The sequence below is a fragment of the Pteropus medius genome, unplaced genomic scaffold, assembly GCF_902729225.1.
Source record: "Pteropus medius unplaced genomic scaffold, Ma_sr-lr_union100, whole genome shotgun sequence".
NCBI classification, from domain to species: Eukaryota; Metazoa; Chordata; class Mammalia; order Chiroptera; family Pteropodidae; genus Pteropus; species Pteropus medius.
In genome coordinates, this window is record NW_024342474.1 from 5,267,295 (window position 1) to 5,280,411 (window position 13,117).

General features: G+C 42.4%; 1 protein-coding gene across 7 annotated transcripts in view; it reads right to left on the reverse strand.

Moving 5' to 3' along the window:
• Positions 1–13,117, reverse strand: part of PPM1H (protein phosphatase, Mg2+/Mn2+ dependent 1H) — a 261,613-nt gene that overhangs the window by 137,188 nt on the left and 111,308 nt on the right. For all 7 annotated transcript variants that reach the window (XM_039865886.1, XM_039865885.1, XM_039865883.1 and 4 more), the window contains exon 4: positions 12,600–12,712. In XM_039865886.1, coding sequence (XP_039721820.1) covers positions 12,600–12,712 — 113 coding nt within the window. The remainder of the gene's footprint in view (positions 1–12,599; positions 12,713–13,117) is intronic.

The window sequence follows — 13,117 nt, forward strand, 5'->3', positions numbered from 1 at the left end:
AGGGTCCACGCGCAGCCACTAACCTATGCGCTGTTGGTTCAGAATAAGAGATGAGTTGAGCTTTGAAAATGCTCACCCTTAATATCCAGATGACAGAAACAGTGCTAGAGCCAGCAGACCAGGGCCTCCGAGGCTTGCAGAAAGTGAAGGTCGGTGCTGGACAATCCAGAAGCTACTGGGAGCCCGGGTCAGACTTCCTGGGGTGCTCAGATCTGGGGAAGCCCCTGCAGCACAGGTTCTCATCAGAGCCGGCACAGACGATAACTGAAAACCTCTGGGCTCACAGGTAGGGGCATCTCATCTGTCTTCTGGCATGTAAGCCAACGAGACAAGGGAGGAAAGTGGATCGGGGACTCAGGATGCGGGAGCTGCACAGACTGGGCCAGTCTCTGGCTGGGTGGCCTTCAGTGGTCACCGGATTTCAGAGCTAGACGACAACAGTTTTAACAAGATCCTACTAATTCAGCTTGTTTTCAAAGCAGGAAACAGAGGCTCAGAGAATGACATGAATTTTCTACCATTCACAATTTGGGACAGGGCTAGAGTTTGTTTCCCAGTCTCTGGGCTCCCAGCCCAGTGCCCTTTCTAATTCCGTCTCATCGAGTCAACTAAGGGTGACATCAGACATCCACACTCTGGAAACCTTCATCTCTGTGCTTTGGGGTTCTACAGTTATGCTCTTTTATTTTGATAATATTTGAAAATTTCAACCAAGGAGAAAATGAAGTCTTCTTTACAACTCCCTAAAATAAGCAACGGCTCAGCAAACTGGTAATGGGAAGGAAGAGAGGGGCAGGAATAGTAATTTGATCTTAGAAAGAGCTGATGTGGCTGAGCAGACACCAACCAAAATCTTAGAAAGTGGGCCCTGAAAAAGCAGGTGATGACCTGGGTTTGAGTCCCGGCCCTGCCACTACCGGCTCCCAGGGGGAACTTGAGAAAGGCGATTTCTCTGGACCTCATTTTCCTTATCAACAAAAAAGGATATTTGGGCCAGAGTGGTGGTTCCATCAGAATCATCTGGAGTGCTTTTAAAATAAAGAGTTTCAGCCCCACCTTCAATAATTCTGATGAAGCCAGCCCGAGTATAGGGCCCAACATTTTTTTTTTTTTAATCCCCAGGCGGGTATACTGGTTCAACAGAGCCAGACAGATATGTGATTAAAACATTATCATGGTGACTGCAGAATTTAAGTAGTAGGTATATGGGAGTGTACTATGAGTCTCTCGACTTTTCTGCGTCTTTTAATTTTTCATAATAAAATGCTGAAAATATCTCAGGTGATTCTGATATGGCAGCAAGTCTGGTGTCTCTGGAGCAGGCAAGTAGCCTTCAGACTAAGTTCAGCTTTACAGTCCTACAGAGCAGCCTGGGCACCGCCTTGGGAAAAGGGAGCTGGCATGAGCACTCGGTCTGGTTCCCAACATCAAAACAACTCCCACTTTTATTTGTTCTTATATAATGGGAAACTGTATAGGATTCTACCAGAAAAACAACAAACAGTGGTTCCATTGCTTTTAAAAAAGGTGTATAAGCCACTCTACAAGGTGGTCTTTAAAGCCTTGTATGTATATGACTGTATAAATTTACAGAATTCCTTAGGGTTTAGCAAGATGGAATGAAGGCTTCAGAACTACAGCTGGTGAGACTACTCCATTATTTGAAGAGTAAAAGCAAGAGAGAAGAGCTCATGCAATGGTGTCTTTGCGGCCAAGGCCATCTTCACAGCAGCACAGCTGCTACTGAGAGGCCCTGGGCCCTGTTTGCACCTCCCTGGCCTCACCCCCTACCATTGTCTTTATTCGCTGGTCCTCCACAACAAAAGGCACATTCTTGGCTCAGGGTCTTTCCTGTCTGATCTGCCAGCACTCACGCCCCCAGATATCTGCATGGCTTGTGCCTTACCTCCTTCAGACCTTTTTTACTCAAAGGCGCCTTCTTTGGTTTTCCATCTGAAATTTCAACCCACCAGAGACTACTGAGCCCCTCCCCTTATCCTATTTTTCTCTCTAGCAATCATCACCACCTAGCGTACTCAACATTTCATTTATTTGCCTTGATTATTATCTGTGTTGCCCACTAGTCTGTAAGCTTCTTGACGGCACGAGGTTTTGTTCCTGGTGCCTACAACGGTGCCTGGCAAAGGGTGAATAAAGGAAGGAATGAACCACATGCTATACTCTGTCCACGAGCTTCATGTCCAGTACCTGTAGCCTGCATGGCAGTCCTGAAGAGTGGGAACCAGCCCTTCCACCAATGGGAAACCTGAGGTGTTTTCTGTAGGGGTGAGAGCTAGCTTTCCTGATCTCCAGCACCCTAGGCCCATCCCATTTCACCATGCTGCATTGCCCACAGCTCACTTACCAAAGCTCACTTCTAGGGGCTGACATCTCCCTGCCTCTGTTTTTGCTACTAACAGCTAAACTACCTTTGGTCCTGGGGAGAGTGTTGACTAGCTCACAGAAACGAGGGCAAAGTTGAAAGTTAAATGCCCATCTTGTCCAGTTCACTCCCAGAGCAAACCAACCACCATATAGTGCACACCAATAAGGACTGCTCAGTGAATAGTAACCCTGCCACGAAACAAGAACTTCACATACCATTTCTCGCTGATGATGGTTCGATGAGGCTCACAGTTCACAAAACGAGTTCAGTTCCCACTAAAAATATTCGTACTACAAACCGACCCCAAGTGCCAACCAAGGTTTCAAGTGCTATTCACAACCACAACAGTGACACTGTGGAAGAATAAAGCAAGGGGTAGGCGGGCAGAACTGCAGCGAGGGCTTTTGACCTGTGAAGCAATCTCTGTTGGTGCAGAGCACTGCCGTTATTTCAAAGAGCACGATTACGATTATGCACATGCTAGAGTTTCATCCCCTTTAACCCAAGGGAGCCTCCACTCATTAAAGCCTAGTGCTTACCTGTCTCTCCAAATCCTGCATTTGCCCGTCACACCGTATTGTAAATGGAGACGGAGACCCTGTCTGCCTCATTCACTGTGTTTCCCCCACACGTGCCTGACACATGGCTGACATCCAAATATTGGTTGAATCCTGTTCCTCTAGTGGCATTTTAGTCAGCTTATATCTTATCTTCACTTTGGGGCTCTGACAGTATAAACACATAATGAATCGTACAAGTTTAAGATAAATAAACAGGATGAATTGAGACATTTATTAATGCTCCATCTATAGTAATTATTTTGACTCTATTGAAGATGACCTTGAAAAGAGAAAATGTGCTCAAAATATATATATATACCAAAGAATTACTGTTTGAGAGTGGATAAAAAGTTAAGCTATTAAACTAAACTGGTATGTCATAATTATTAAACAGAACAGCTATGTCATTTTAAAATCTCTATAACATAACGACAATTTAAAAATAACCTCAGAATAGAAATTGAGATTAAAAAATCGGTTTTAGTAAAACTGATAAAATCCTAAAACATCAGTATATTCATATCCTACCTGGCTAATATAACCTTTCTTCTTTTGCATAAAATGAATATTACTTTCTATGATGGACTTTCTAATGACAAATATTTGGTATACTATTTACTTGTAGGCTTTTTAAATATCTAAATGTGTTCTTCAAGATAAAAGTGAATCATAGCGAGAAGGCTATTTCTTCAATGTTTTTGACAATCTAAACTGAACTTACTGCATCTCTTCTAAAACTAACAGTGACAAAATTAAGGTAACAAAAGAGATCTGTAATTGGTGTTTGGGCTTTAAAAAAGATACTGACATCTAAGTTGCAGTTTCATCAGCTGAATGGGAAAAATCATAACACCAAATAAAGAGGCCATCACCAATTGAACATGAATCCCCTTCTCAATGCTCAATGATGGCGGAAACTGTGTCCCTTGAATTTAGGGACACAACTTAGAAAAAAGGGCTCCGTAAAAAAGTAACCTCACAGAGTGATCTGGTCACAAATTCATAACTAGACAGGTCATAGTGGAGAGTCACGCCCCAGGCCTTTGAAAAGGTTTATCTTTGCCTTAAGCAAGACCTGTTCATTGTTCTTGTGCATCTAGGTTAACACACCTTTGAAATGACCCCTTTCGGGCCCCTCCTTCTAAAGCAGACCACCCTCAGCCCATAATCTTGTTAATTGTTCTATAATTCAATCTCAGAAATTTCTCTGCCTTGCTTTCTCTCATCTTCCTGTAATCTTCCTTACATCTCCTCCTTGATTCCAAAGGAATAAAAGAAACTGCAAAGCTGTCATTTTCCAAAGCATTTTCTCAGCCTGTTGAGATCTTGCTTTCAAGCATGCCCTCTGTTTGGCTCAAATAAACTCTTAAAAATTTTATCTCTTGGTTTAGATGTTCTTACATCAACTACATTTCCCAGCAGTCTTCCTTATTTCTCAGGATGGCCATGTACCTGAATTCTAGCCATTGGAAATCATGCAGACATGATGTCTGCCTCTTCTAGGCTTGGGCCATAAAACCTTGCCTGAGTGCTCCCCCATGCTCTTGTTCCCTTCCAGTGGACTGGATGGAGATGCCCCCAGAAGGCCTTGGAATCTATTGTCAAAAGTGGTAGACCCTCCTTCATCCCAGGTCCCCGAATGCCTGCAAGAGACAAAGTCACTGCTTCTCTAGACCAGTGAATTTTGGGGTCTATTGTTTCTACACTTTAGCCTACCCGATATATAACATCGCACAGCAGGAAACACGTGTGCCTTTCCTTATACGAATTGTGAGGTCTTTAAACTCATAAGGAAGGAAAAATGAAAACAGTCACAATATATTTAAGATTCTCCTTACGTCACAGAAATGGTGCTTAATGGGGAACAAAATTACTTAGTACAACATTTTTGCTAGGTAGTAATACAGTTGATGCATAAATATTTTTCTTAAGAGAGAACCCACTATTTTCTACAGGTGCTCACTGCATCTCTGGACAGCTCCCGTGGAGTACTGACAGCTCTCATTGAGCATGATGACAATAACGACACTTAACTATTTCTGAGCAGCACTGTGGCCCAGGCCCTGTGCTAAGAGCTTTCCACACATGTGCTAATCTAATCTTCACCTGGGAAGTGGGCACTATCATTATCTCCATTTACAGATGACATAACTGAGGCATGGAAAACATGAGATTGGCCGAAGTTCACACACAACTAAAAGTGGCACAGGCAGTCTGAGCCCTTACTCTTAACCACTACCCTGTCCTCTTGTGGCTGTCACCTCTGTCCCAGAGAGCAATTCTTATCACTCTCCCTCATACATGACAAACACCCCGAAACATCTTTTATGTCAATACATGTCATCTTTTCATGTGGCTGAAAAAAATTCTATTTTTGAGTTTTCCTCATCCCTTCAAACACGGCTCCAAATCCTTTCACCACTCTGGTCTCTCTTTGGAAGGGTCCTGTTCATTCATACAAACGTGGAATTGTGTCACTTAGACAGGGACTTCATGTGTAAAATGAGATTAATAATAGCGGTCCCCCAAAAGGACTCTGTGAGGATTAATTAGATTATTCATGTAAAGCCCTAGAAATTACAAACAGCACTTGAGACACAGTAAGCCAAGAAAAACCATTAGCTATTATTTGCCTTATCCTTCAAATGCTATAGCCTATGATTATATTAGGTTCTGGTGTCTATATCACACTACTGACCAGATTGAATTTACTGTCCACTTATAGTTTTTTAAAGAACGGGAGCTGTTGTTAAGCTTTGTCTCCCCTATCCTGCTAGTGTTTGTTTGTTTTTGTTTTTTTCATTTTCCCTTTTCAACAGATATTACACTTTACCTCGACTATGGTTAAGCTTCACTTCGGTAGGTTCAGCCCATCTTTCCAGGCACTAAAGGTCTTTTTGAATCTTGCTAGTTCATCTCACTTGGTTTCATATCATCAGGAATTAGATGATTAGGCCCTGAAAATCTTGGTGTGAGCTAGAGTGGCCCAAAAATAAAGCCTTGAGGTTCTCCACTAAAAAGCTCCCTCTTGATACAGACCAACTTTTTTTTCATTCTATCTCAGCAGCCAGGGATAGATAAGGTCACCATCTTGACTACAAAAATTTCATGCCAGCATTTGTAAGTGCAAATATGCCATTTCTACCAACTCCACGAGACTTCCCAGGCCAGCCCCTCAGTGGGCTAGGATTGAAGTTGTTCAAAGTGTAACTTGGTTAGGATGGGAGAACAACAGCCAGAAATCCACTCTCCCAGGGGTCCAAAAATAAGAGATCAAAAATCCACACAGAGTCATGCCTCGCCCATTTCCGATAAGGGACTCCTAGCCTGGTGTAGGGTGGTTCGGGGGCTTCAGAGCTACCCAGCAGTTGGTGGGAGGCTGAGATAAGGAGCTGGATCATGCAAGAAATCCTTACCTCAACTCCCACTTTTCGAGGAAATGGACCTATGCTCCAGAACATCGGGATGACAAAAAGGACTCCACAGCCAGCTGTAGGCGGGGCCCCTCCACCTCAGGTGGCAGTGTTGGGGAGCACTGGGGGAAATGGCACCCTAACAGCTCCTCCACATGCAGGGACTGCTAGATGCTTGACAGCTTTGGAGTGTGACACTTTAAGCCTCAGGCCAGAAAAGGCTATAATTTTTAAACCCTGAAACACAGATTACTCCCCCATCCCCACCACAGGCTTCTAATTTAGTAGACCTGGGTTAGAGCCCTAGAATTTACTTTTCTAATAAGTTCCCAGTTGTTACTGCTGCTGGTTTGAGGGCCACACTTTGAGAACCACTGATTTAGGGCAAGGGGTGTCAGGGAGAGGTTTGAAAAAACCCAAGGGGAAGAAGTTCAGAAAGAGAAAGGCCTCTTAGGTATAGTCTGCATAGACAGCGAGTGACTTGATGGGAAAAGCAAAGACTGTTTTGAACGATCACATGGCCTCTATATCTTTGTATGTATTTGTGATCAATTGATAGTAATATTTTCTTTCTGCTAATCCCTCCTATAGGTTATGAGTATAGCTAAAGGATGATGTAAATATTTACTAAAAAGATAGGGGCCCATGCAGAAAAAAGGTAGAAATAGCAATTCAAATTTCCTAGTAGAGAATGGTGATTAATTTTGGTTTCTCTTGATGCCATTTTTCAGCTCCTTGTCAAAGAAAATGAGGTGTGGTGAACTTAATGCAGTCGATGGAAGAAGATCAATTACATTTCTGAATTCAGAGGAAAGCTACTATCAAAGAAGCAGCTCCCTGGCAGGTGTGGACAGATGAATCACTTATTAGCAATAAGCAGTTTCAGGAAGGTTCTGTACTGGTCATTTATGTTCATAAACATAAAAAGGAATGACTAGTTCTGTATATTCCCTTGGGTTGGAGGCAGTTGTATCATGTTTCATCATCTTACCACTAGTAAAGGGGAGAAGCCTAAGAGAGGACACCACAGATGTTTAATTGGTTTTGAATTTAGAAATGAAAGCCTTGTTTAATACCTAACTTCTATCCTCCTCAGGAAAATTCAGACTTGCCAGAGGAATTCACCTCTGAATGAATAGAGAGAGCTTTAACTTAAATGGGGGGTAATTCTGGAAAATTAAGAATGAAGGAAAGAGAAATAAAAGAATACCAAACTGGCTGTACTTTGGCTTGGTTTAAAGGACAATTCATAGAATACTCATTCACTCCTGCTTCATGAACACATTTGACCTTCTTGCCCTGCTCCTAGGAGGGCCTTCACGAGTGGAAAGATGACCCTGAACTCCCCCAGAGCCTGTGACTCATTTTGAAAAAGTCTGCAAGACACTTGCTGCCAAAGAAATTGTAAAAGTGACAAAGCGGGTCTGAATTTGTGGCACTAGTCATTTATAAGATCCAGAAAATGCGTATGTTATTTCCAACAGATTATCATCAAAATGAAAACACAAAATTTAAAATGGTCTCATAGAACTTCGAGGCCTTTAGAAGGGGATGGCAGCCCTCATTTTGAGAAAATATCATTGCCTGTATTATAAATGAATGAACTGGACCACACAAAGCTTATTTGCTTCACTACTGAAGTGCGTTTAAATTAGCTTCTAGTGCAGCCATACACTCACTACAACCCATAAACCACTTCAGGTGAAATCAAAGATACCACAGATGAAAAGGTATGTCATTATTTTTCATATAAATAGGAAAAATGTTAATTAGAAACTGTTGAGTTTAGAGATGTTAAAATGTGAAAAACAAAACCAAAAATCCCCTTTGACTCTTCATGGATGGGAAATCCCAGAATACAGGGAGTTGCTGACAACCTGGTGCTCTGACCTCCAGTCTTGGGCTGGTTGGTGCCCCTGCTCCTTTACAGCTGTGGGACCCCGGGCAAATCAGTTCACCTCACTGGGCTTCAGTATATTTATCTGATATTAACAATGCCTACTTCTCACTACATTGCTGAGAGAATTAAACACGATTCTCTGTTACAGTATTTAACATGTGCCTAGCACTTATTAGTTCTCTCTTTGCTGCCATTACTATAAATCTGGCAAGAGCAGAGTCATGAATTTAAATATTAAGTGGTTTCTTTAATCTAAATGAGTTAGCCTAGTCTCAGTTGCCAAACCTTTAGACATTGTTTGAAATAAGTGGTAACAACTTTGCCTCCTTGATTCCTTAGCTCTCTAGCAATAAAATGAAATTATCTTTTAAGATGGAGTCAAAGCATCTTCTTCTTGAACTGAAGAATCACTCAGAGCCCTAAGGAGTGGATGACTCAGACACAATGGGTGATAGTTTGCATACTGCTTTGTATGACATTTGCATGCTACCAGTTCATTTTTGCTTGAAGCAAAAATCCGCCCACCATCTGCTTCTTTCCTAGTCCCTTATGATCCCCCTAGGTGTTGAGTTTACTGCCTGTGCCTGGGAAAAATAAAACAATCGGTGTGCAATAAGGACTTATCCCATGTGCCTCCATGGCGGGTTATCTCGGCTGAAGAGAGAGGGGCGTCCGTCCCAAGCTGTGTACCAGTTGCCTGGTATCACTGCGGACATCTTACACTGAGGGTGGTTGTTGGCTCAAACACCAGTAAGCCACAAAGAGCATCAAGTTCCTAACTACAACCCCAGGCACAAATGCGCCGGATGGAAAGTCACATGCTCCACGGCTCGCTAAGTGGCAAAATAGTTCCTGACCACCATTAGCTTCCAAATCCAACGAGTACAAAGCTTCTCTTTTCCTGATTTTGAGCAATCATGGGGTAGGGAACCTAGAACAAAGATTTGCTTTCACTCTCAAAACTGTCAAGGTTTAAGATAAACACACGGTAGGCAATATCTGGCGATAAAGAAGAAAAATTAGCACTTAATTAATCAGGGCCCTGTTACCAGAATCCTGTCAGCTTTAATCATTTGATTAAATCGAGCCATCTACATAGGTCCAATCAAAGTTCATTTAATTTGTTTCTTGGGAATAAGTGAATATTTTTGCAAACTCAAATATCTATAATATGTTATTAGTATAAACTAAGCAATGATCCTATATAAGATGATATGAAATATCGTTCATACGAGAGCTGAAAACAGCATCCAAATGAGTAAGTGTCCTCTAAGTTATCCTTTGCATACAAACACCAATCCAGATTGCTCTTAGGTTTCTAGATGGCACAAAGCCGAATGTGAACGGCAAACCCGACCAAATCAGCCATAAAACCCCAAATTCGTATCTGAATACTGGGGCCAGAACACTATAAATGTAATTAAGCCTATTAGGTTTTAGAGACATTATTTTATCATTGGAAAATTTTTTTTTTGGTGCTTTACAGTTTTAACAAGGATAAAAATGCTTGTTGGGCTTTTCAAATTATTGAGAATAACATGTAAAACATCATACTTTTATGGACACTGAGGAAGATGGGAACCTCAGTTATACTAAAATTTCAAAAACTGACTCTAAGAAAGATAAAATAACAAAAAGATCAAGCTTTATAGCGCTACTTTACTTTCTAAGAATGTCTCTCCTCAGAGGATAATTGTTAGAATGCCAGCCATTTTAGAGATTTAGTCCAATGTCTACCATTATTTTTGTAAATGAGGAAATCACTTAAAAAGGAGGGGCAAGAGCCCAGAAGATGAATATTGACAGATGATGGGACTGGCAGATGCTGGACAGGGGCCTGACACTTCCAGGAAGCAGGATCAGAAGGCCTGGCTGGGTGCGTGGCTCTGGTAAGCTGCTTAGAGCTTTGAAAGATGTTCCAAAATGGAAAAACAAAACAAAACAAAACAAAACAAAAAGACGTTGAGGAGGAGTTGCTTCTATGAAAAGAATAACCCAACATAAAAGATATTCCGGGCACAGAAGCTTGGTAATCTTCTGAGTCTGGGGTTATCTGGTGAGAGGCACTTCCCTGAGATGAAGGGTGGGCCTGTCCTTAGGGAGCAAGGAGCTCGGTCACTGCCACAGTCCCTGGAAGGGCTAAGAAAGCAAACTCATTTCAGAGGACGTGGAACTAGAAACAAAGACAAAAGGAAAACATGAGATGAGCACAGCAGCTGAATCACCGATTTCTGTTCTTACTCAGAACAGAAAGGAATCATCTTCTTATCTACTCATCTGTCTCCCAATGAGCTCAAGATCCAGAACAGAACAAGAGGCCCAGAGGCTAGCTCCTCAGTCTGTGTCTTAAAGGCCCCTGAAGACTGAGAATTTCTATTTTTAGATGCTCAAACCCTGGAGACAGTGAAAGAAAGAAGGAATAGCGTATGTGCTGGTTATTCTCTGCTTGCCCCCGCCCCAGAGAAGAGGTCTTGGCCAGTGTCTGTGCCCTGGCTGGCTGACCTTTGTGACCTGTATTACCTGGGCTACATGTCACCTGGCTTCCAGCTGGGCTTGTTCAATGGGAAGCCTTGGCGAGAGACAGGGGAATGAGGAGAGAGAGAAGTCAGAGTATTTCTTCCTATTCTCTCCTGTAGTTCCTGCCCAGAGACCCTCGCCGGTGGCCCCGCTCTCTTGGCTCTGCTGTAGCATTTGCTCCCTGGTCCCTGCAGGCCTGAAGTGGTAAACGCCTTCATGGCCCCACCGCTCCAAGCCGATTCCCTGTCACTTCTCTTTCAGCTGACGCATCCGATTGGAGTCTGACTCTTGCCAGGCAGGACCCTGATACAACACTAGGGAATAGAAGCCGTGGGGTAAATGTGGCATCTTATACACATTTCCATTTACTTGGCAAAATTTTCTATTGAAACTGAGATGTCCTATAGAGTAGAATGGAAATCCACACTCTAAAAATAAACAGACTTTCAAAAACATCAAATTTCAAACCCCAAATATTGCTGCTTTGGTAGTTCTCTCTCCTTTAGTCTCCAAGATCTTTAGTGGCAAGACTGGGAAAGGATGCTAAACTAATGGGAGTGGAGACTCCCTCGGGCTCTCCTCCTTTGTCAATGAAAGTATAGTCGCGGCAGCATTACCACGTTTCAGTCAACAACAGACCACCTATACAACAGTGGTTATAACAACGAGATTATACCGTATAGTTTCAGTGTGTAGTCGGCTATACCACTTAAGTGTGTGTGAGTATAGTCTATGATGTTCACACAATGAAATCACTTAATGACGCATTTCTTTCTCAGAATGTATCCCTGTTGTTAAGCAACATACGACTGTAAAAAACTAAGGTGAACTCCTTGATTGCCTGAGGAAGTTGGTCTTCCAGGCCACAGAGGCACCAGCTGCAACCTGAAGGAGGCAGGGCAGGGCAGGGGAGCGGCAGGGGGAGGGGAGGAAGGCCAGAGAAAGAGGAAGGAGACAGAGGAATGAGAACATCCGAAGACCAGACCGCAGCCTGTAGAGGAATTCACTCATCCTCTGAGAACATCGTGGTTAGAGTCCAGTACACTCTGATTGCTTTCAGAAGAGTCAGTCTTTAGCAAAAAGTCCTGCTATAAAGCCAACATCTTTTGTTAATAAGGGGCAGAGAAGTGTGTAATACATATTAGATTATAATATTTTATGTATGTATTAGAACATAATACATATTTTCACAAAGTCTACATTTTAAAAATTCCCCACACCTAAAGTGAGGACGCTGCAGTTATTTAAAATAAAATTAAAACACACGTTTATCTTATTCCTGGTAATGCTGGATAGAGTAAGGATAAACCAGAATCTCTTGGTCAAATTCCTTTCAGTTGAACTCGGAGGAGAGGAGAAGGCAGTCTCTAAGGGCATGCGCACAAAAGGAGAAACTCTGGGAGGGGACAATGCAAAGTCACTGAGCAGAAGTGGAACCAGCTGGCGTGTCCTCCTGAGTCTCCTTCAAACACCCACTTCATTCCTTTCCTCCCTCCCTGTCATTCTCAGATGTGATGCCTCTGCTAAGCTTTCATTAAAAATCAGGTTCTGAAGTCAAAGAACAACCGGATACTACTGGTTTAGACTAATCACAGGTATATATGCAAACGGCTACTGTGGACAAGAAGACTGCTTTTAACTTTTCATACCAGCCTGACAATTCTTTTTAAATGCTTTTTTATTCAGATGTAGAAGACTCATCTTTCTCAATATCTAATCCCAAGCAGAATTATTTTATTTCTAAGCATTTATTTTTTAAAAAAAAGATAAAAATTATCAGAAGGCATGAGAATTAGTAAGAACCAGGAGGCCAGTTCGCTTACCTGCTATCCCCAGCATTTGCCACATACAGCTTCCCCAAAAGGCAAATCACAATGAGGGCTGTGCAGCCACCAGATATGTTGTATGAACTCCTCTCTCGCTCTATCTGCAGGTCCTGGGGAAGAAAACAGAGTTAGTGCTGGATTGTACAGGAACTCATATCGAAGCCTTTCTTAGCCTCGCTCCCTTGACACCGCCCTAGGGTGTGAGTGCGCTTCAGAGAAAGGACAAGAGAATCTTCTGTACTTGCTTTTCTACCGTCTAATGAGCATTTCTGGAGAAGACACTGTTATAAATCTGTCACCTGCTAGACATTCTGCGGACAAGAGACAGGAAACAAGGGATGGCGAACATATAATCAGGCAAAAATAAGAAGAATAAAACCAACTATTCAAAAAATATCACAGCTTATGGAGAATGTAGTCTTTGTATGGACTGTCTGAGCTGCCATGTGGAAAATACAACAGAGAGGCTGATAATGCCAACTGCTTGCACCTGATCAATGTTTTTTAGTCCCAAA